At 47.4% G+C, this 22,896-nt stretch overlaps 1 protein-coding gene across 1 annotated transcript in view; it reads right to left on the bottom strand.

The window, feature by feature from the left end:
- Window positions 1–281: 281 nt before the first annotated feature.
- FARSB (phenylalanyl-tRNA synthetase subunit beta) overlaps window positions 282–22,896 on the bottom strand; it is a 59,605-nt gene continuing 36,990 nt past the window's right edge. The window contains exons 16-17 of the mRNA XM_075530336.1: window positions 17,936–18,091; window positions 282–525 (exon numbers count right to left, since the gene is read on the bottom strand). Coding sequence (XP_075386451.1) covers window positions 374–525; window positions 17,936–18,091 — 308 coding nt within the window. The 3' untranslated portion in view covers window positions 282–373. The remainder of the gene's footprint in view (window positions 526–17,935; window positions 18,092–22,896) is intronic.

Genomic DNA, 22,896 nt, shown 5'->3' with positions numbered 1-22,896 from the left:
TCCTTCGGCAGCCCCTCACCCACCGGGTACACTTTTCAATGGCCTGGCTGCGTCCCCCAGGAGGAGAGGGGAGCTCTGTTGTACAGAAGCCAGCAGAAGGGGGTGGGGTAGGGGGGTGGCATGCTGACTTCCTGGGAGTCTTCCTGGGGTTCCCAACCGAGCCTGTCCCCTACAAGCACCGTCTGCTGGCACCCTGCTGGAACTTTCCGAGCGCCCCCACATCCTCGCACAGCACATGCTGGACTGGGGCCGAGAAAGGATGGATGACACCTCCACCGGAGCACTAGACAGGATTCTTTACTTGATTCAACATTAAAGCGGAAATGGAGGACACGGGGATGGGGGCTGGGGTGTCACACACAGGGCTCCAGCCTCACAAAAAGGGCCCGATATCGATTTCCAGGGAGGAGCAGGGCATGGTCAGCTCAAACTTGGTGATGACGTCAGGATGGAGGACGCCGAGCTTCCCGACGCTCTGACCCCGGGCAAAGATTTCAGCGCATCGCCCAGGGAAGAAGGCAGAGCCTGCAAAACAGAGAGAGCACATCAATGTTGCTCCTGGGGAGACACCAGCAGACACCAGCTACCAAAGACAGGCCGTCTGCTTGCACAGGACCGAGTGCTTCCTCACACTTTCCAGGAGCAAGCGCACTTGACACCCCAGTGAACTCTGGCAAGGAAACGAGGGGCAGGATGGAAGCCAGGACCCTGCTCCTTTGTCGAAAGGGTCCCGGTAGGCTGGAGGAAGGCAGGGCAAGTGCCAGCGCATAGCCAGGACAAGTCAGGGACCTGCCTGGGGTGGGAAATGGTTTGCAGAGCAGGTGAGCAGTCTTGGAAACACAGTCAGCTATCAGCAGAGGTGGGCTCACAGAGTCCGTGCAACAAGGGAACGGAGAGATAATGGAGGTCTTCCAGGAACCGTATGGCCGCTCATACTGGCTGCCTAAGTCTGCACTGCCTTCATTTCCCATGCCTAACCTCACTCTTCAGATTCTCCCGCAGGCCAGGGACCTGTCGCGGCCGGCCGCAGGCCACAGTGCCAGAAGCCCCCTAGAGGTAGGTCCTGCCTGCTGAGCACTCTGGGAGCCCAGGTCAGCCCCACCCCCGGAGCCAGGCACACATTCTCTGAGCATGGAGGACGGCGGCATCGTTTTCTATGCTCACAGAGCTTTAAAAAACCGTTTTAAAGGTAACAATAACAAACCCCCAAGCCATCCAGGCCCACTCTCCATTCAGGAAATCCCCCTTACCACTGGTGTTAATCAAGGTTCAATATTGTAGGGAAATTAAATTTTTAAAAAGCTGACTCATTTCTTGTACTATCAACTGGAAATGGGGATGAGGCCCGTAGCTCCCAACTACCCGCAAGGCCCCCTGCTGGTAGCAAGCTCCAGTGCAGCCTACCCAGCTGGACTGCAGCCACCAGCCTGTCCCCTCCCAGCAGCATAATGATGGATAGAGAGCAAAGGGCTGAGGCTCAGCCAATGGCTCCAAGGTCAGCTGTAGAAACACAAGCCGATGCCCCCAAATGGCTGGGATCTCCGGGTCCCTCATAGCTCAAACCTGGGCTTTGTCTGGATAAAAGTGACAGACAGTGTAGAGCCTTAGAAAAGGTCCCCACATCAGACCCACTGCCGTAAGGCGATTCCGACCCACAGCGACCCTCTATCTAGCATGCATTTCCAGGGCTCTACATCTTGAGGGGAGCGCCTTAGTGCTTGCCCACGGAGCAGCTACTAGGTTTGAACCGCTGACCTTGTGATTAGCAGCTCAACGGTTACACAAAGCGATGCCAGGAAACGTTACTAAATATGGAGGTGATGGAATATGTAAGTCAGATCACAATGAAAGCCTGCCTTAAACATTGAAGCAGCAAAACAGTTTCCTCTGAAAATAAGAGAAATCTTCAATGTCAGATACGGAAGTTAGTGTGAGACAAGCTTCTGTAGTCTTTTGTGTAAGACATAAATCTTGACTGTTTTCGTGCAAGACAAACTTCTGTAGGAAGACAGAGCTCACAGCCCTTCAAGAGATCACAACTGTGAGGGAACCAAGAAGCCACTCAGACAGCAGCCCCGCCTCGGCCCTAGAACCCTGCCCGAATGTGCCTGTGTTGTCTGCAGTCTCCTTGGGGAAGGCCACCACCCTGGGAAAAGCCGCCAGGAATGGTCCACTGAAATAGAGGAAGACCTTTAAAGGGGCAGACGGACACAATGGTTACAATGGGCTCAAACATAAAGGGTCGTGAGCTAAACCTCTCTGCTCTGAGCGGGAACTGATTTGGTGGCACCCTGGGCCACACGATGGGCTGCTAACTGTAACGGTGTCATGTTCAAACCCACCAGCGGCTCTGCAGCAGAGGTGAGGCCGTCTGGTCCTGTGAAGACGTATAGCCTCAGAACCCGAGTCCTACAATGTCCCACAGGCTGTTGAGTCAGCATGGATCCGATGGCGGTGAGTCTGACAGCAGCAGGTAATGACAACGCACCGTTGACAAAGGCCATTCAGAAAGGCGGCTTCGTGGCCTTTTTTGATAACTGAGTGATACTGAAAAACCCTCGCTGCACTGAAACTTACCCTGTTCTTTATCGTCAATTCCAATTTGAGTGGATTCATGTTTACTGACATGTAAAACCAGACTATTTTAGAATCTAAGCCAGACGTCTCTATCTTGACAATGTTAACAAAATAAAGCCAATAAATAAAAGCCTAAGAGATAAAACAGAAATTTTACCTTACAAAATAATTTTCTGAATCAGCAATTTTTAGAAAAAAGCACAAGTTTGCATGCAAGATAATACCTGTTGTACCTCTCTCCAAAATTCCAGATCAAGCTTTGCTTTGGCTCATTAACAAGCAAGGGACACGGTAAAGCAAAAAATTTATGTATCACTAAATATAATTTTTCCTCTTTGCAAGAAAAGGGAAATTCAATATTATGCTTTATTAAAAACACATTCAAGTCTGAGAGTATCTAAATTAAACTGTGTGGTTAAGACATCCTGGTGGCACTGTGGTTCAGGCCCACCAGCCGCTCCCTGTGAGAAAGACGAGACTGTCTGCTCCCATTCAGGCTTACACTCGTGGCAATCCTAGATAGATTTGCTCCCATGAGGCAGAATTGACGATGGTGGCGATTTGGGTGTGTTGTTCTAACAGTCCGTACAGGCGGTTCCCCCGCAGAAGGACCCGAGGTACAGCACGATGAGACACTGCATGACCCTCTACCCTCGTCACGGTGTCTTTGTTTGAGCCCGTGGTTGCAGACACTGTACCAACCCATCTTGCTGAGGTCTTGTCTTCCTCTTATTCGCTGCCCCTCTACTTTCCTACGCATGATGGCCTTCTCTAGGGACTGGTCCCTCTACTGACACGTCAGGCCTGTGAGATGAGGCTGTCAGCCCTGCTGCCGCAGAGCATCGGGCTGTGCTTCCTCTAACATGGGCAGTCCACGGGACAGCCAGTGCTTTCATCAACACCATCGTTCACAGGCAGCAGCTCCTCTGTAGCCTTCCTTATTCACTGTCCAGCTTCCACAGGCACGTGAGGCGATGACAGCTCCCAGGGCTGGGGACAGGGACACCAGAGTCCTCAGAGTGACGACGCCCTTGCCCTGGAACTCTGTGAAGAGATCGTGTGCACTGCATGTGCCCAATGCACACAGTGTTGATTCTGACGGCTGCTTCACGGATGGCTTTTGGATCCAAGTAAAACGGAATCCTTGACATCAACCTTCTTTATCACAGCGCTGTCTGTTGGGCCAGTTGGAGGATTTGTGCCCTTTACCTTGAGGTGTCTCTCATCCATACTGATGCCTCCGGCGCTTGTCCTTCATCAGTAAGTGCTTCTGTGAAAGAGTCGGAGCTGCTGCCTTTTAGTGCGTCGTCAAGGGAGCCACCACGTGCTCCTCCCAGGGACTGCACTCCTTCCCACCCACATGGGAAAAATAAGTGCAATAATGGGATTTCTGATTTGCTAGAAACCACTTACTTTAAACCCAAAGTGAGATTTTTAATGTTTTTTTTTGTCATTTTGGGGGGATTATGATGAAAGCACTTGGCATGAATTTTGTCTTACCTCCTCTTCTAAGAGCAAGTTAACCTTCTGGTCTCCATAGACACAAAGTGAGAGATACATGGAAGGTGAAACAGCTTCACGGGGAGAATTGAAGTGCTTCAGAGCAGGGCAGAAAGAGCAATGGCTTCCCTAACAGAACAGCCCCCCCGAACCCCCCCCCAAGCAAATTCAGCCTGAATTTGTAGGGAGAGTACTTCCGCCACCAGCAGCAGTAGGGGCACTCAGCCCTAGACCTTGGCAGATCGCAGCCACCACACAGCTGGAACGAGAGCCTCTGAACTGGCAGTCTGTCCAGAAGAAAGGGACTCCACATCTGAATTGACCTTAAACACAGATCACAGCTCATGAAGAATCGGATCGGCAAGAGAGACAAAGGCCACTCAAGCACAAGTGCAAACACAAACACAAACACAGCAAAACGTGCTGGAAAACAGCCTCCGGAAGCCCTGGCGGCAGCTATTTTAAGCCTTCGGCGGCTACCTGAAAGTCAGCAGGTGAGGCTCTGCTGAAGAGGTGGCAGCTCCACTGGGTCCCGTGGGGTCACAAGGAGTCAGAATTGCCTCGATGACAGTGGGCTGGGCTTTGGCGAAACAGCAGCTGACTGTGCAGAACGGTCAAACTGCCAATCCAAGAAAAACCATATTGCCTTGTACGTGGGAATTCTAAAATTCAAATTCTACAGTCAAATGAAGGCGCATTTCTTTGATTTATCTGTTTAGGCCAAGTGCAAGTGTGGCACTTTTCAACCTGTGCTCAGAATGCTCCTCGGCCCGAGGGCCTGGCAGGCTCCTCCCAGCTCCTGCCCCTGGTCGCACTGTGCTTAGAAGCAGAGCGAGAGCTCTTCTGCCATCCTCTGCTGAAATACGTGTAGAAGGCCAACAAAAGAAACAGCAGTTAAGCACAAATAAGAACTTAATTTCCCAAGCGTAGTGGGGTGTAAGTAAGCCCCTTAATGAAAGCCTTTGCAGCCTCTCCTCCCCGCTGTAATTGCCTGTCTGTGCTCCAGCATTGGCAGGCGGCAGGGCCACTTTGAGGACCTTGGGGGTAATTCTTGGGCCCCATCCAGCTAGCACCTAGTCTTTAGCACATTTTCTGGCTAATTGACCTTCAAAGCGATGGGGAGCTCCTTCTCTTGCTCGTTGCCAAACACCTTTCACAGTTTCTTTTTGCCCGTCTTTCTTTTAGAGTACTATTACAGGCCTGCAGTGGGGAGCGGCTTTACCCATATGAGTCACTCCTGTAATTTTATGAAGCTTCGGAAGTAGAAGCTTAAGGGAGGTAACTGAGCAGACCCCTGAGCCGAGAGGATCAGACAGTGTCGCCCAGCACGCTCACAGCTCATAACCCGAACACATGCCCCCTACCAGCCCCCTCCCCCACATGAGCTGCTTATTGATTCGATACTCTCTTTGGCCCATCTCTAAAAATCATCTGCTCAAAACATTTCCCTTTTGTCCCCATCATCAACATGTGCTCTGCTATCTAAAGCCACGGAGCTGCTTACAAAGTGGAAGTTTATCACCCGTGTTGGGGACTGCCAGAAAAGGAGTACACATTTATCACACACGTCAAAGCAGCTAAGAAACTACCCACCCCCACCCCACACGTTGAAACAGAAACCCCAACTCACAAAACACAACATTCAGATATATAGGTATACTAAACCACTGGACCAAGTGAAGCTATTTCTACATCTCTAAATTACTGATGATGTAGTACAGAGTGGATGGGGGAGACTCGCTTAACCACGTGACTCGAACAAAGGCTGACACCTACCCAAGCCGCCTCCTCCTAACTCTGTAATTCTACTGGTAGATCTACAAAATGGAATCCATCCCATGGTGTAAGCACCTACCCTCAAAGATGATCACAGGAAGAGAAAAAAAAAACAACCCAGTGATCCATTCTGGAGTGAACTGGTAGAGTATGTGACGGGGAAGGAAGAAGGGAACAGGGTGGAAACCATTTCCGATGCTGTCGTTTCTCTTGGTTTCCCACCCAGCCCACTGTCTTACTGGGATCCACACCCAACACCCAGGGACCCAGCAGTCAAGGAACACAGCGCATTCCACTGAGAAGACCTGCTGCACACGACCTTTTTAAACTGTTCAAACGCAAAGATGTCTCTTTGAAGACTGAGGAACCCCGGACCCAAGCCACTGCATTTCCAATCACCCTGAATCAGGAAGCCTGGAGAAGAATGAGAAAGATTACCTCTGAATTATAGTGCTGGCAAAGAATATTGAAAGTACCAAGATTGCCAGAGGAATAAACTAATCTGTCTTCGAAGAAGTACAGCCACAACCTTCCTTCGGAGCGAGGTTGGTGAGACTTTGTCTCATGTACTTTGTCTTTCATCAGAAGGGAGCTGTCCCTGGAAGAGGACCTGCTTGGTAAATAGAGTGTCAGTGGAAGAGTGGACGGCAAGACCCTCATGGAGAAGGGCTGACACACTGGCCGCAACAACTGTGAGGACGGTGCTAGGCCAGGCAGGGTTTCATTCTGTCATACACAGAGCCACTAGGAGTTAGAACGGACACGTGGCATCTGAAGACAAGCGTCAGCACATCAGAATCACAGCCTGTGCTAAGGAGGCTCGAATGCACACTTATGGTCAACATTTGTGACACGGTGTCCTTTTTAAAGGTAGTTCTCAGCGCGTTAGACTGAATTCTACAAAAGTGCGTGAGCCAAATGGGAGAAGGCCCAATGTCGATGAGACACTCACTTTATAAAGGGAGAGAAAAACGGTTTAAGGCTGGGGGTGGGGGGACATTAGCACACACACCTTTCAGATTCTCTAATACTTTGGGGTGGGAGAAAACATCTCTGTAAAGACCATTTAATTTGTAGGTGGGGACTGAATAATTTCCAACTGGTAATATAAAACACCTACTTTCCCCCAGATGTATACAATGCTTTACCTCACCTCTGAAGTGAAATATTTATGGTACCCAAAGTCTTTAAAGAGAGGAGACCTAATCCCTTGAGTTTAATGGCTATCTTTCATCCCCTTCTGAGATCAAAGAAAGAAAAGCCCTTACCCAACTTTACAGTGCTAATCCCAACACACCTGCAGACAGCATTAACTCTCACAGCTGACGCGCTGGACGTGAGGAGACCGGGCACCTCCTTCGCCCCACAGCATGGGGCGCTCAGAGGGTGCTGTGTTCACAGCAGCTTTACGGGGAGACAGGACCGGGCAATCTCGGGATTACCAACAAAGAGAGGATCCTGTAGAGCCTTATTCTTGAAAGGTCATCAGCCAAGCCCAGAGGACACAGGCTTCTAGCCAGTTGAGAAACAAATGCCTTCAGTAAAGGCATTTTCTGAATGACCACGCTCTGCTTATGGCTGTGTATTGATAACCCCAACTCCCAAATTTTCCAGGTTAATTTGTGCAGAGGAATCTGGAATTTACTTCCATGGCCTTTTGACATTTCCAAGGGACCTTAGTCCATGGGCGGGGCAGGTACGGAAAGAGCAAGCGGGAAGTGTTTTAGGGCTGCTGCTGTAGGTATGTGGGGCTTTTAAAAAGTTTGTGGGGAATTCCATTTTTCTGTGAACTTTTTGAAGCCTTCTTATATAACCAGCCACACAGGGGGCTTCCCAGACACCTGCCACCTCACAGGAGTGGCTTACAGGGACCAGAGCCTCATGGGATAACGTAGCCAGCTGGCGTCACACAGGCCACTAAAATCACATCCCACATCCCAGTGTGTGAGCAGTGCCTGCAAGTTTCCATGGAAACAACTGGTCTCTGCCCACAAGGAGCTAAAGAAAACAAGGGTCACCAGAAGCTCCCAGAAATCGACTCCATGAGACTTAGAGCCTCAGCTTCTAAGCTGCGATCAGAAGAGCTGGATGGTGCCTGGTTATCGCTACCAAGATAACCAGAGACAGGATGGAAGGTCGGGTTAGGCTGGAAGAAAATACAAACGAAACCTTCAATTCCTAAACAGGCCAGATCTTGTAGACGAGCAGAGACCACAGGGACCCAGGAGGCTGTCACCGAAGGTGAGCGGTTTCTGCAGCCCTTCCGGCCAAGTATTAGCTCGGCGTCAAAGGAACAGGCGGAACTTGTGAGTCACGTGTTCCCTTCAACAGTGAGTTTTGTACTGCTCCCCCAAAGCGAAGAGGAGGCGGCAAGGAAAGGGAAGCGAGAGCCTTTGGGAAGAAAGCACCCAAGCGGAAGGGACATAATCAGAACACTGGCACCGTGCCTGGAACAATGTATACAATCAGTAAACCGGACCTTACTTTGCCATGTGAACTTTGACCCCAAGCACACACATGTGCGCACACACAATATGCTAGGGAAACATAGGATTTATTCTGGATTCTAATCTATATCAGGTTGTGTCTCATAAACACACACACACTTTTCAGAGGCTGAAGGAGGGTCAAATGTGGCATGAGCTTCGAGGTGCTCCATCAAAGTGCAGTTTTACATCTGCCTCAACCGCAATGGTGGATTGCCGAAGGGCTTTTATTGTGGTTTACAAAAGTGCCTCCAAGATGTTTCCAAATCTTCCAGGCCTACATACTGTATCATTCATTACATTCTATACTCGGCCGACACCGAAATAATTACTCTAGGCATCTTCACACTGCTTACAAACCCGTAGATGGATTTAAAATAAGATCATCAAAACACAAAGGAAGGAGCACCCTCCTCTCCAGGGCTGGCACACAGCTTTTTCCTGTTTGTTACCCGAGGGACAAACACGAGGAGCCGGCTGCTTTCTCCACAATCACAGCCTGCGCCCAACCACCACCGCCTGCTGCGGGCTGATTGCTGAGGAGACAGCACTGCACCTGGGGCTTCACATGACATCCTTGGCCAACTTGAAGTAAGACTCCCTCCTAACATGTCATCGTGAAGCCGACAGAGATTTGTGGAAAGGAAGGAAACAAATACACTCCACTCCACATTCTGCTCCGCTCCTGCCATCTGCTGTGCAGCAGAGCCTCCCTGACGCCCGTGGGAGGCGGGTGCACAAGGCAAGGAGATGTGCCCCAAACGAGCCATCTCAGGGCCAGGGAGCAAGCTGGAGCTGAGGCGAGCCACTGGGCGTGTGCCACTGGCCCAGACGGCCAAGGCTATAGTTTTAAAGCTCTGGGTCAGTGGTTCACTTCAGGCTTGCAAACCCCTAGTTTCAAACTAAACACATTTTATAACAAAAATGGCTCTAATGACTCACCACCTCTACCTTGAAGTGCAGCCAGTACCCCAGGCAGTATCACCGCACTGCCGGGGACTGGAGAGCCGATGGGCGAGTGCTAGTACCCATGGGGGGGTAGGGGGGTGGGTCCAGATTGTAATCTTCAAGCTTCAATCTGCTGTCACCCTTTTGGAAGCAAGTGAGTGCCGAATGGTGGTGTCACCAAGGCTCCTTTCAGCTGTCAGCCAGACACCTCTACTATGATTGTTCCCCAAATGTAATGTCCCACTGTTAATCTCATCTTGGTACTTGACCACTGACAAAGTATTAGATTTCATGTATTAGTTTTGAGTGACTAAGGTGAACTATATATATATATATATATATATGTAATTTTTGAAATTTTAATAAGTCATTTTATTGGGGGCTCGTACAGCTCTTATCACAACCCATAGATCAATTGCATCAAGCATATTTGTACTTATGTTGCCATCATCATTTCCCAAACATTTTCTTTCTACTTCAGCCCTTGGTATCTGTTCCTCTTTTTCCCCCTCTCTCCTCCAAAACCAACCACCCTCATGAACCCTTGCTAATTTATAAATTATTTTAATTTTACTATTTTATAATATCGGCTGTCTCCCTTCTAAGGTGAATTATAGTGAGGGATCTTAGTAACCTAAGTGGATGAAGAGGTGGGTTGTTAACCATAAGGTCGCTGGTTCAAACCTGCCAACCACTCCATAGGAAAGATGAGGCTTTCGGCTCCTGTAAACCCACCGGGGCCCCGGTTCTACCCTGTCCTAAAGGGTCACTATGAGTCAGAACAGACTTGAAGGCAGTGAGTTTGGTTTTTGTTTATCAGACAGACTCCGGAAACCTAGTGGCACAGTGGATAAGAGCTCAACTATTAATCGAACGGTTGACAGTTCAAATCCACCAGCCAGTCTGCAGACGAAGATGTGGCAAGCTACTTCTGGTACTCTTGATTTCCCAATACCTAGACGTATCAAGGCATCCTTACGTGCCTGATGTTTCTGAGTAATCACCTGTCCACGCACAATGGGCTGGTTTCCCTAAAAAGTCCCACAGCCAGAGAGACTGGCAGCTGTTGAGCCACCTCATCACAACAGAAGCTCAGAGCTGTGCTCTCGCTAGACCCTGTCATCAAATCAGTGCCGACTCACCGCCCCTCAAGGCAGGCAGAACTGCCCCCTTGAGCAGCCAGTGAAAGTAACTGTACAGAGAAGCGTGATCGCCATGTCCTGATCCCTGTAAGGGTGGTTCAACTCTTTTGAAGACATGAGCCTGTACACACACACACAGGTGGAACAGGTGGACCTGCAGATACACATAGGTCTGACAAAGGACGGTTGTGTGTGCATCCTTATTTCTGCTGCAAAACTCTACTTCTGATGTATATACACAAAAGTTGGTTTAGCTTGTTTTAGGGGAGGGAGGCTGTTAAAGCTTATAGGTGGGAGCCAGATAATACTATGGCGTCCGATGCTCCAAAACACAGACGAGGGAATGGCCAGTGTGTTCGTTAGTTGTAAAGATGAAAACTGGAAAGCAAAGCCTGTGGTTAGCGCCAACAGCCTGGAGGGCAACAAGACGCAAGTATCTCCAGGAGCCAAGTTGCTTGCGGGCGGTGGGCCGAGACCACACGGGAACGGGTAGCAGAGCAAGCTGCTGACGGCCATGTGAACTGTGTTCCAACCAGAGGGGCTCCACACTGGCAGGCAGGGGCTCGCACGAGAGAATATGAAAATGCTATGACGAAGAGTTAATTTTCAAATCACTTAGCTGCCGGCTTCAAACCTGACTTAGTAATCTTAGAGCTGGGTAGCAAGCGGGTAAAAATTAAAATATAATCTGTAAATTAGGATTAGTTTAGTCTTTGTGAAAGAGAAACCCTGCATACCAGTGGCTTGATGAAAGACAGGCATTTCTTTCTCTCTCATGCTAATGCCAGAGTGAAGCGAGGGTCGTGTATGCAGCAGCCCGCCCCACATTTATCCACCCGAGGGATTCACTCAAGATGTTTACCTATCTCTACCCACCCACCATCAATTCTTCTAACCCTCCCATCCATTGAAGAACTGGATTGGCCACTTAAGAGGGCTGACATCTAATATACCAGGACACATTCTCCAGGAATTCACAGAGCACCAGAGGGTCTTTCTTCCCCAATACTCAGCAGCACACACCAGTGTACCACACAGGATGCTGCCAAGTTTTGCCCATATAACTGCTCCTTCCTGAGGGAGCTATGGTAGGGTACTGGGTCAAGCAATGGGCAACTAACCACAAGGTCGGCAGTTTGAACCCATCAACTGCTGAATGGGAGAAACATGAGGCTGTCTGATCCTGTAAAAATTTATAGCCTCAGAGTCCACAAGGGCCGATTCTCAGGACCCTCCCGGGTTGCTACAGAGAAGAGACCGAACAAGCAGGTGAACAAACAAAGATGGGAGAAGAGAGCTGTGAAGCGACGAGCCTGCCCAGCGGCAGAAGCTCGGAACAGAAAAAGACCTTCCCCAAGAGCCAACGGGGACAGAAATTCGGAATTCTCGTCTGCTAACTTGTGAGAATATTATTTTGTTAAAGGAGTCCATTTGTGATCTTTCTGTGCTAGCAACATTAGATAACTAAAAGCAGTGACATCACATTTCTCCCATTATTATTATGTGGCTAGTTCATGTAGTTGATTTGAGTCACACTCAAACATGCCTTCTATTCTAGCACGTTTCCTCAACTGGGGTGCACTCTAGTTCTTGGGAGGATGGGCAAAAAAAGTCCAGCTATTACAATGGCTGTGGTCCTCCATGGTGCAAGCCTACTTGACAAAATCTTCTTTCTTGGAATTTGAATTAGTCTCTCTGAGGAAGTCCTTGCTGGTGGTGGACTGGTTAAGCACTCAGCTGCTTACAAAGGCCAGCAGTTCAAAGCTGCTCTGAGAGAGAATAAGGTGGCTGCCTGTGTGCATAAGAGCAACAGCCTTAGAAACCTGGGGGGGGGCGGCGGGGGAAGAGTTCTACTTTGTCCCACCAGGTCCACATGAGCTGGAATTAACTCTATGACAACAGGGTGGGCTGCCCTGGATACCACACCAGGGGCACTGGCATAGAAGACACACAAGGGCAGGCTGGCCCAATGGTACTGAGGCAAACACTGGACATCAGTCATGCATGGGAAGTGGGCTGCAGTGGTTATGGCTGCCCACGGGTGCTGTTTCTGTGGGAGCATTTGGGCTTTTGTGTGTGACACGGGCTCTGAGAATCACGCATAAAGGATTTAACTCAAAATAGCTATTTAATCTATCACTAGTTATGTCAAGTATTACAAAGAAGAAAAAACATTGGCTATATCCAAGTTATTTTTCCTATCAAGCAAAAGTTAAAATAAAAAGTTAAATTCACTAAAAAAATTATAAAGCAGTAACTCAAATAATTTTGGATGAAGCTATTACTATCTATTTATATATTGATGATAATTGGCCTATCAAGTATGCTAGGTTATAATTTATGTAAACAACATTGTTACTCAGCAAAGTTATAAAGTTAAAGTGAACAGTTAACATTTGTTTGAACTTAAGAATTCTATTTGACAAGGGAACAAGTGATCTGAAATCGATGGCAAGGAGGGTGTAGGAGGCCTGGCAGGGCTTGATCGAGGGCAATGTAACCGAGAAGAATTACAGAAACCCAAATGAAGGTTGAACATGATAGTGGGACAAGAGGAAAGTAAAAGGAAATAGAGGAAAGAGCTAGAAGGCAAAGGGCATTTATAGAGCTCTAAATACAAGCATGTACATATGTAAATATATTTATATAGGATGATGGAGAAATAGATCTATGTGCATATATGTATAGGTTTAGTATTAAGGTAGCAGATGGACTCCCTCAAAGCAAGAACATCTTGTTCTATAAACCTGGCATTCTATGGTGCGCACTTTCCTGACACGATCACTGATGACAAAGAAGGTGCATAAGCAAATGTGAAGAAAGTTGATGGTGCCTGGCTATCAAAAGATATAGTGTCTGGGGTCTTAAAGGCTTGAAGATAAACAAGCGGCCATCTAGTTGAGAAGCAACACAGCCCACATAGAAGAAACACACCAGTCGGTGTGATCACGAGGTATCGATGGGATCAGGTACCAGGCATCAAACAACAAAAAAATCCTATCATTGTGAATGAGAAGAAGTGTAGAGTGAGAACCAAAGCCCATTTGTAGGCAACTGGACATCCATCCCCTTACAGAAGGTTCGCAGGGAGGAGACGAGCTAGACAGGGTGCACTGTAGCACCAATGAAACATACTACTTTCCTCTAGTTCAGTGGTTTTCAACCTTCCTAATGCCACAACCCTTTCATACAGTTCCTCATGTTGTGGTGACCCCCAACCATAAAATTATTTTCATTTGCTATTTCATAACTGTAATTTTGCTACTGTTAAGAATCGGGCGACCCATGTGAAAGGGTCATTCGACCCCCCACAGGGGTTGAGAATCACTGCTCTAGTTCTTTAATGTTTCCCCCCACTCCCCGCACTATCATGATCTCAATTCTACCTTACAAATCCAGCTAGAACAGAGCATGTACACTGGTACAGATCAGAGCTGGAAACACAGGGAATCCAGGACAGATAAACCCCTCAGGATCAATAATGAGAGTAGCCATAACAGGAGAGTAAGGGAAAGGTGGGGGGAGAAAAGGGGAACCGATCACAATGATCTATATATAACCCCCTTGCTGGGGGACGGACAACAGAAAAGTGGGTAAAGGGAGACATCAGTCAGTGTAAGACATGAAAAAATAATAGTAATTTATAAATTATGAAGGGTTCAGGAGTGAGGGTGGGAAAGGGAGGGGGGAAAATTGAGGAGCTAATACCAAGGGCTCAAGTAGAAAGAAAATATTTTGAAAATGATGATGGCAACAATTGTACACATGTGCTTGACAAAATGGATGGATGATGGATTGTGACAAGTTATACAGCCCCCAATAAAATTATTTAAAAAAAAGAACTTTATTGAGTTATTCGTAAGCCTGCAACGGATAAGAGGACTAGGTCTTACGCTTGCTCTTTTACGTATACTCTTCTGCAGGTAGAGCACCCACACCGAGATATTAACCATACACGTTCATGATGGGGTAATTGAGAGCAAAGCAAGTCAGATGGCTTCTCTGGGGAGAAGAAGCCGGGGATCCAGCAGTGTCCACCTGGAGGGGGCAGGAAGGGCAGTCCACGTGCCAGTTTGCTCCCAGAAAAGCAATGCTGGTCCAGAACAAATGGGGCGGCGTGAGTGGACACCTCTGCAGGAGCAGCACCAACCCCCTCCCCCCAGGCACACAACCAGAGCTGGTGGACAACTACTGACAGTCACACTGGGGTCCTGACAGAGGGGTCACTACTGCAGCCATGGTGAATACACCATTTTGAACCCAAGGCATGAGGGCAATTTTGACACAGAAGATTAAGATCAGGAAGCTTCCAAACTTCCAAGATTTTAAAAACCTTGCTGCCTGGAGAGAGTGACGTTTCTGCCGATGGGAACCCCACATGGACGCACTCTCTAGTCTGGCACAGAAGTTCTGTGCAAATAAAACCACCTGTACGTTGAGTTGTCCCCTATGCATTTTTCACATACAGTTCCCAGCTCAGATTACACGAACAACCAGTGTGAAGTCCTGGGAAACATTACAATTTCACCCATATTTTTTAGGCTTTGAAATCTTTCCCGGGTGTTCCTAAAGAGAGAAAAAGGCAAGACCTACAGGTCAGGTCAACGATCGCTTAGGTGCAGAGTAACAGACAGGCCTACGCGACCTGTGCATCCCCTACAGTGCAGGACAAAGCGAGCAGATCGCGCACCAGGCCCCTTTGTGTCGCACGAGAAGAACTGTGAGCACAATGCAAACTACACATGTCACACGGAAAAGCACTAAGACATCTGTCCTTCATCAGAGGGCTCATCTGCAGCTAAACTCAAGTTTTCTATAGAACTGTGAGTAATCAAAACTAAAAGTGATAATAAATTAAAGGGGTGTGGGGAGGAGACCACACTCTGAAGTCAACGTAGCCAATCACATACAAAGCCCACGACGTTGTATAAGAAATTATTTTTGCCGCTGATTCGCCTAGCAACCACATAACTGCTCTGAACACAGAAATGCTGAGACTTTTCCTTGCCCAGAAGTGGTTTGTGAAAAAGGGTAAATGCATTTTAACATACATAATTTAGTTTGCAGTAAACCACAAAAACGAAGGGGAAGAAACCCGAAAAAAAAAATATATATGCTATAATAATCTGATCAAATGCCACTAAAGCATTAACGCCCGTTTGAAACCAGAAAGCACCATGCAGGAGGCTGAGAAGGCAGCCCTTCCTTCCTCTTTTTTGTCTTCCCTCCACATTGACCTCATTCTAGCACTGGCTCGGCAATCCCTTGCTCACATTCTGTGCTTTTCATTGCAAGTGTGCTCAGCAAATACAAGCCCCTGTGGACCGTGCGCCCGTGGTGCACACACAGCTCGGGCTGCCCAAGGCCTTCTGCAGGCAAGGTTGCCCTCCAATGTCAACCAAACTCCTCAGGATCAATGCGGCAGTCCAGCAAGTGGGCCCCCGGTGTCTTCGTCTGTGGAGAGAAGCCAGGTTCTCAGGGGGGAGTGCAGCCCTCCCTCTCAGCCCTGCCACCACCGCAGGCGGCACAAAGGAGGCAGGCTCAGTCAGTGACACAGGGCAGAAATGCGGTCCAACTGTCAATATAGCCGACATTAGCAGGGCTCTCTGGTGCTCAGGCTTAGTCCAATTATAACTTCCAAACCAGCAGGGATTTTTAATTATTAAAAAGTAAACCATATGTCAGAGTAATAGAAGACAACCCCATCATCAGGACTGGCAGGAGATAGCAGCCTTTAATTTGTTTCTCCTCTACGGCTGTGTACTTTGAAGACCTTTTTTCTAGCAGACAAAACGCCAAGATGCAAGATAACGGAGGTAGCTAAAGAGGCTCCAGCAATCAAATGTGTATGTTTCCAGGCTTACTTAGAGTCTGGGAGCCAAGTGTGCTCCTTGCTTGTGGACATAAGGCTGTGTGCATGTGTATATATGCACAGACAAGGGGCTTCAAAACTTCCGTTATCCTTTCATCCCATCTTTCCACGAGCTTTCTGAAGCCCCCTGTACACAGAGACAAAGAATGAGATGAAAGGGACAAAGAATAACACACATCAGCTTTGCTGTGGGCTTATTTTGACAAGGTACGATTTTAGGCCTTGTTTTAAGCACAGAAAAAGGACAATAGTAATGGACATTAGATCAGCAGATTGAGAAATCCCTGTGGAAACCGTTGGTTGTTGGGTGCTCCTGAGCTAGTTCTGACCCACCGCAGCCCACTCACGCGCCATCCGCACGGCTATGTTTGAGCCCCGTGATGTAGCCAAGGGGTCTCTTTTTTACTGACCCTTGACTTTACCAAGTATGATGGCCTTTCTAGGGACTTGTCTCTCCTGATAACACGAGACAGGAAGTCTAGCTTTCCTTCCTTTTAAGGATCATTCTCAATGACTGTCCTTCCTCCAAGACAGATTGGGCCATTCTTTCTGGTCATCTGTGATACTTTTGGTAGTTTTAATTAACACCGTAATGCAAATGTGAGATTTATCGTGACACATGGATTTATAATGACACACCTTTTTTGTTGGCTCCTAGAAGCACAGTCCAGGACTCCAGGGAGGCTGGCACAGCCCCTGATGATGATGGGCCAGGGGCAGGTAATACCGTTCCCCCTTCTCTAAGAAAGTCTATGAAACACAACATACTATTGGCTGGTCTGGACCGACCATGTAGATCAAAACATCGACCATGACGTCTCTAATTCATCAATCTTAGACATTTCATAAGTGTTACATGCAAAACTTTATTAGCATTACAGAAGTTTACCCCGACAGGCAAAGTAGATTGAAAAGGAGCTTCAAGTCTGAGTTTGTAAATATTCATATTATACGAAAAACTACTATAATAAGTTGGCCTAAAAAAAATCTTAAATCACATCAGAAGCAGTTACAGCTTATGAATGCATTTAACAATGGAAAAAAATCACACAGCACCACTCCAAACCAAACTAGCACATGGAAATTATGTACAATCATCAGAATATATCCTCTGTCTTGGTGCTAAAATATATGGGATTCAATATGTGGATTATGTTCCAATAAAACTGTTTAAAAATAAATGATGTACATGAGATTGAAATGACAGTATCATACACTACCCAGTGCTGGTGAGTTGAAGCTGATTCATGGCAACCCTACATTAGGTTGGGCATCTTTATGACAGCAGTCAGCCTCACTTTTCCCTGGTGGGTTTGAACAGCTGACCTTGGGGTTAGTCCAATGCTCATCAAGACGACTGTAAAAATCTGACTTTTATAAAGGAGATCAACATATATTAGCTGTATAATGAAAGGAGTCACTATAGCTTGGTGGGGGAAAAGGCATGTTATGTAATGCTTATAAGAGCTCCTAAAAAGCTGGAAGGCAAAGGAATAATTTCTGAAAAAATATTAATGATGAACTGCAGGTAGGCCTTACCCTCACCTTGCCCCAGTCATACCAGAAGGCTCTACAAGGAAGAGGGCTTTGCCCAGCGTCCCACCATCACGAGCTCAGGCCGAGCGCTGCCTTACCTTCCGAAGCTCTGATGGTGTAGCCGCCCTTCTTCTCCCCTGGAGGCACCTGGAGCAGCTGCATGATCCTGTCCAGCAGCCCGTGGATAATCTCAAACCCAGGGTTCCTGTTGTAATACACAGCACAGAGGTGCCTGTAGTTCCTGGCACCGACGTCTAGAAAGAGAAACGAAGAACTGGTCGCGATCACCTTGCCTCTAGAAATGGGTTCATCCCCAAGTCACTCAAAAAGCACAGCAATGACTGAACACAAACACTCGACCTGAAAAATGCACAACAAGCCAAAATCGCCTATTCCAACAATCAGAATTGCTAAGGTGTTTTTATGTCAGGGATGCCAGGGCAGCGACTTTATGCTTATGTACATAGAGGGCGGTAAAACCCTTTGGAAAGAATTTAGGAATACACCAGAAGTATCACAGGTTGAGTTTTCTGCCCATCATTTCAAGATGAATGAGTCTTGCCTAAATGACCACTGTAAAAGAGAAAAGGGCAATTGTGAAGCTGTCAGTCATGCCAGCAAGGTGCCAACCACCTCCGCAGCACGTGAACACTCTTTGCTGTCCTGTGCTGACGGCGCAGCTCCTGTGTGAGTGCAGACACATCACCCAGCTCCCACGGAAGCAGCGCCTCAGGAAGGCGCATGTCATCTTAAGGTCACGGGACAGCAGTCGGTTATCAGCAGGTAAGTGTGGGTGAGAAGGAGCAAAGTTGTACGTGGATTTTCAACTTGCAGGGAACAGTGCTCGGAATCATCTGGTTGTTCAAGTCAACTGTTTATGGCAGACCTTTAGGACGTCATGCTCTAATTCAGCAGTACTACCCCAAGGAAATAATCCTGCATACACAGAAAGGCTCTGTGTAGGAAGACGTTCACTGCAACATGACGTCCAATCGTGACGTCTGGAAACGACGACACCGGGCATGGTTATGTAAAGTGCGTGCAGTTACTCATCGGGAGATGATGTTGCTGTTTAAAAGCATGTTTATGCGTGGACATGTAGAGACTGGCACATTGCTCGATGTTCTGACCTGTTTTGTTCTCAACAACAACCAAACACATGACTGCCAAATCAGACCAAATGGCTTGTCAAACCTACAGCAGCACTACTAACACACAGCGTTCACAGACGCAGGGCACCGCTATGGCGGCCTGATGCTGCGTGTGCTTTCCAGGAAGGGCCTCAGCTACAAGCTGTCTCCTTAATTAAGAGCTCGCTGCAAAACAGAGGCTGATGCTAGTTTTGCTTCTCACCTTTTTTTAAAAAAAAAAAAAGCAAAATTCCTCTTCAAATTTCTTTCAGTAAATGAAAACCAGCACCAATGTAGGGCTTTCCTAATAACAAAGAGGGCGGAAAGCAAACTTTGAGAAAGCAAGGCCACTTGCCCACACACGGGACTACTACGGAGCAAGGGAGCAAACCAGCGATGGGTGTGTCTCCTTGGATCCGTCTCAAGGCATTGCATACAGACTGAAGAAGCCAAGCCCACCAGGCGACACACAGTAGAACTCCACTTAGCTGCTAGTTTAGAAAAAGCAAAACTTACTAGTGGAAGAGATAGTTGCTAGGGTTTAGACGTGAGGAGATGACGTGAATACAATGGCACAATGTGAGGGGCTTGAGGGTGGTAGGACCATCATGTATTCTGACTGTGGGAATAGTCACATGAACCTAGACCTCTGTTAAAACTAAACAAAACCACAGCATTAGAATAAGGTGGACTCAAATTCTGTGGTATCATTCAACTTTATAATACCGTATATACTCGTGTATAAGTCGAGTTTTTCAGCAGAAAAAAATGTGCTGAAAAACTGGGGTTCGGCTTATACACGGGTCAGTGGTACCCCAGCAAGGTGTAACATCTCGCTGCCCCCCCCCCCAGGTAACGGGACGATTGCCCGTTATGATTGCCCGTTATCTTGCGGGTGATTGCCGTTTCTCCGCCCCGCTGACACTGCAGGGCTTTGAATGTTTACTCACATCTAACCAATCAGAGCCATCCTATGACGTGTATCTTTGAATAAGCCTTTTAGAAAACGTTTGTGAAGGAAGTGGCATGAATGGATGTCATCTGGTCAAGCCCGACTAACAAAAGGAGGAAATCTCATGAAGCCTGACATAGAGTTAATGCAAAGTGGGTTCGAGATGCATGGGAAGACATTCCAGAAGACATGGTGCGACGTGCCTCCCAGCACTGTAGTATTAGTAATGCTATGGATGGCAATGAAGACTGCGCTTTGTATGAAAATGACAGCAGTGATGGTGGTGACGGCGATCTCAGTGAGGACAGAGTCTATGATGACCTCACACCAACTGAAGCTCTGCATTGGGATACGGATGATGATGATGAGTCCAGTTTTGAAGGATTTTAACTCTTTCTAGTTTAGCTTGGTTGCTGATTGAGCTCAGGGAATAGTACTCTTTAAGGTATCATTGTTGATACCTTATTGTTTTTGTTGAACCTATTTTCCACTTACTATGCTGGTTTAGTAATGTTAAATGACTTGTCCCTTTATTTGTTTTTTATTTAAAATAAATATTTAAATACATTACCCCACTGATGTCTCAATTTTTAGTAATTTTATTTTCATTTGTTTTGATTACTGAAACTCACCAATAGCTTATGCATTTTCCACTCTAGGCTTATACTCAAGTCAAGCAGTTTTTCTGGTTTCCCAGATAATCACTAGGTGCCTCGGCTTATACTCAAGTATGTACGGTAGGTATATTTTGGTGCTGTCAAATCAATTCTGACTCATAGTGCCCCTTTGTACAACAGAATGAAGCACTGCGCTATCCTGTGCCATCCAATGTTTCTAGCTGCTGCTTCTACTTCTGAGCCATGCCCCACCAGCAAAGGAAGGTCGTGAGAGCTGTGCTCCACTCACTTGATTACGGCTGATTCGTTTGAGGAAGCAGCTCTTCCCCGGTTGTGTTTGTGTGCATTACAACCTGAGGCGCACCTTCCAGCACTGTAGTGGACAATGTTTTGCCTCCAGTCAGAAGGTTCTCAGTGGCTAATCTCTCAGAAGTGATAGCCTATTCCTTCCACCTAGTCTGTTCTTTAGGAGCCTTGGTTACATGGTGGGCTATTAACTACAATGTCAGCAGTTCAAAACCACCAGCCGCTCCAAGGGAGAAAGATGAGGTTTTTTTATGGAAGTAGCAAGCCTCGTCTGAGAAATGCAAGGGGCGGTTTACTCTGTCCAATGGGGTCACTGTGAGCTGGAATCAGTTAGATGGCAGTGAGTCTGTTCTTAGTCTAAAAGCTCTGCTGAATACTGTTCACTCTGGGTGACCTGCTGCTATTTGAAACATCTAGTACAGCTAGCTGTGAGTGGTGCTAGGTCCAGAGTACCAGATTCTCCCAGGTGACCTCCCATCCAAGGAAGTGGTAACCAGGTCCAACCTTGGCTTCTAAGATCAAGCAAGGTCAGGCGTGTTGAGGGTGGTGTCTGGGGGCCTTTACTAAGGAGAAGAGCACTGTTCTAAGACAAACACCAAAAGACCGCTAGTCTTATTTTCCTTTTCAAATTTGAAAAAGAGAAAGACCAAACTAACACCCGCCTGGGGAAGCCAAGTGAAAGTCAAGAAAGACTTCCTATTAGCCTATTGAACAGAAGCTCGACCACAGACTCATTCCCAAAGATGACCTACTGGCCACAGTGACTAGGAAGCAGATATTCTCTAGCCATCTAATTAAAGAGTCCCTAGTGATTCCCTGGTTACAGAGCTGGGCTGCCAACCAAAGCTAGGAGGGAGGGAGGGAGAGAGGGAGGCAGAGAGAGAGAGAGAACACGAACCTCATTCTGGCCCACCAAGCCCCAGGGACGACATCCCTGCTCAGATCAGTCAATGCACAGAAAGGACCGTAGGGCCAACCCCACCATGACACCATGTTCCTTCACTGACCCATAGGACTATGGGGACAGCACTGGAGACACTGTGCAGAAAGTGTGCCTAGTCTGCCCCATGCACAGCGGGGTGTAACACCAAGAGAATGCAATAGGGCAGCAAGAGGAGGAAAGTAAACAAGTCCCGGAGGAATCCTGAAAACAGACTTCTGACTTGGGGGACAGGGCTTGGCACCTCATCAGACTTGATTCAAAAACATACATAAGGGTCAGAGCAGGCAGACCTGGAACTATCCATTGGTTTTTTGTTTTGTTTTTCTTTCCCCCTTTACCTATATAAGAGAGGCAGGATAAACAATCCCGAGAAGAAAACAACAGGACTGGCAGGTCTGGAGGGGCATGGGAGAGGAGGGGGCGGGGAGGGGACAGCCAACAAACTCAGGGATAAGGGAATAACGAGAACTAAAATTGATGGCGAAGAGGGTATAGAATGCCTGGAGGGGTTTAATCAAGTACAATGTATGTGAGAGGAATTACTGAGAGCATGATAGTGGGATAGGAGGAAGGTGAAAGGAAATAGAGGGAAGGAGTAGGAGGCAAAAACTATTTATAGAGGTTTAGCTATAGGCATGTACACACTAATTTATAATGAAATGTACTAATTTATAATCAAAGGGATAGAGACCAATGTACCTATATTTACGTTAAGCATTAAGATAGCAGACAGATTTTGACCCCTACACAAGCCCACCCTTAACACAAGAACACTTTGTTCTAATAATCTGGCACTCTGTGATACTCACCTTCCTGACATGATCGCTGAAGACAAATGGGTGCATAACCAAATGTGGTGAAGAGAATGGGTAGTGCCCAGCTAGCAAAAGATACAGTGTCTGGGGTCTTAAAGGCTTGACGTTAAACAAGCAGCCATCCAGCAGGGAAGCAAATAAGCCCACACGGAAGAATGTGTGATCATGAGGTTGTTGATGGGATCAGGAATCAATCAAGTACCACAAGATCCAAAACAAACAACCACATTGATATAAACAAGGGGGTTTTGGAGTGGAGACCCAAAGTCCATCTATAGACAATTGGATAGCCACCC

Source organism: Tenrec ecaudatus, chromosome 13 (genome assembly GCF_050624435.1).
Source record: "Tenrec ecaudatus isolate mTenEca1 chromosome 13, mTenEca1.hap1, whole genome shotgun sequence".
NCBI lineage: Eukaryota > Metazoa > Chordata > Mammalia > Afrosoricida > Tenrecidae > Tenrec > Tenrec ecaudatus.
The sequence above is the reverse complement of the archived record's forward strand: the minus strand, read 5'-3'. Positions and strand labels throughout refer to the sequence as shown.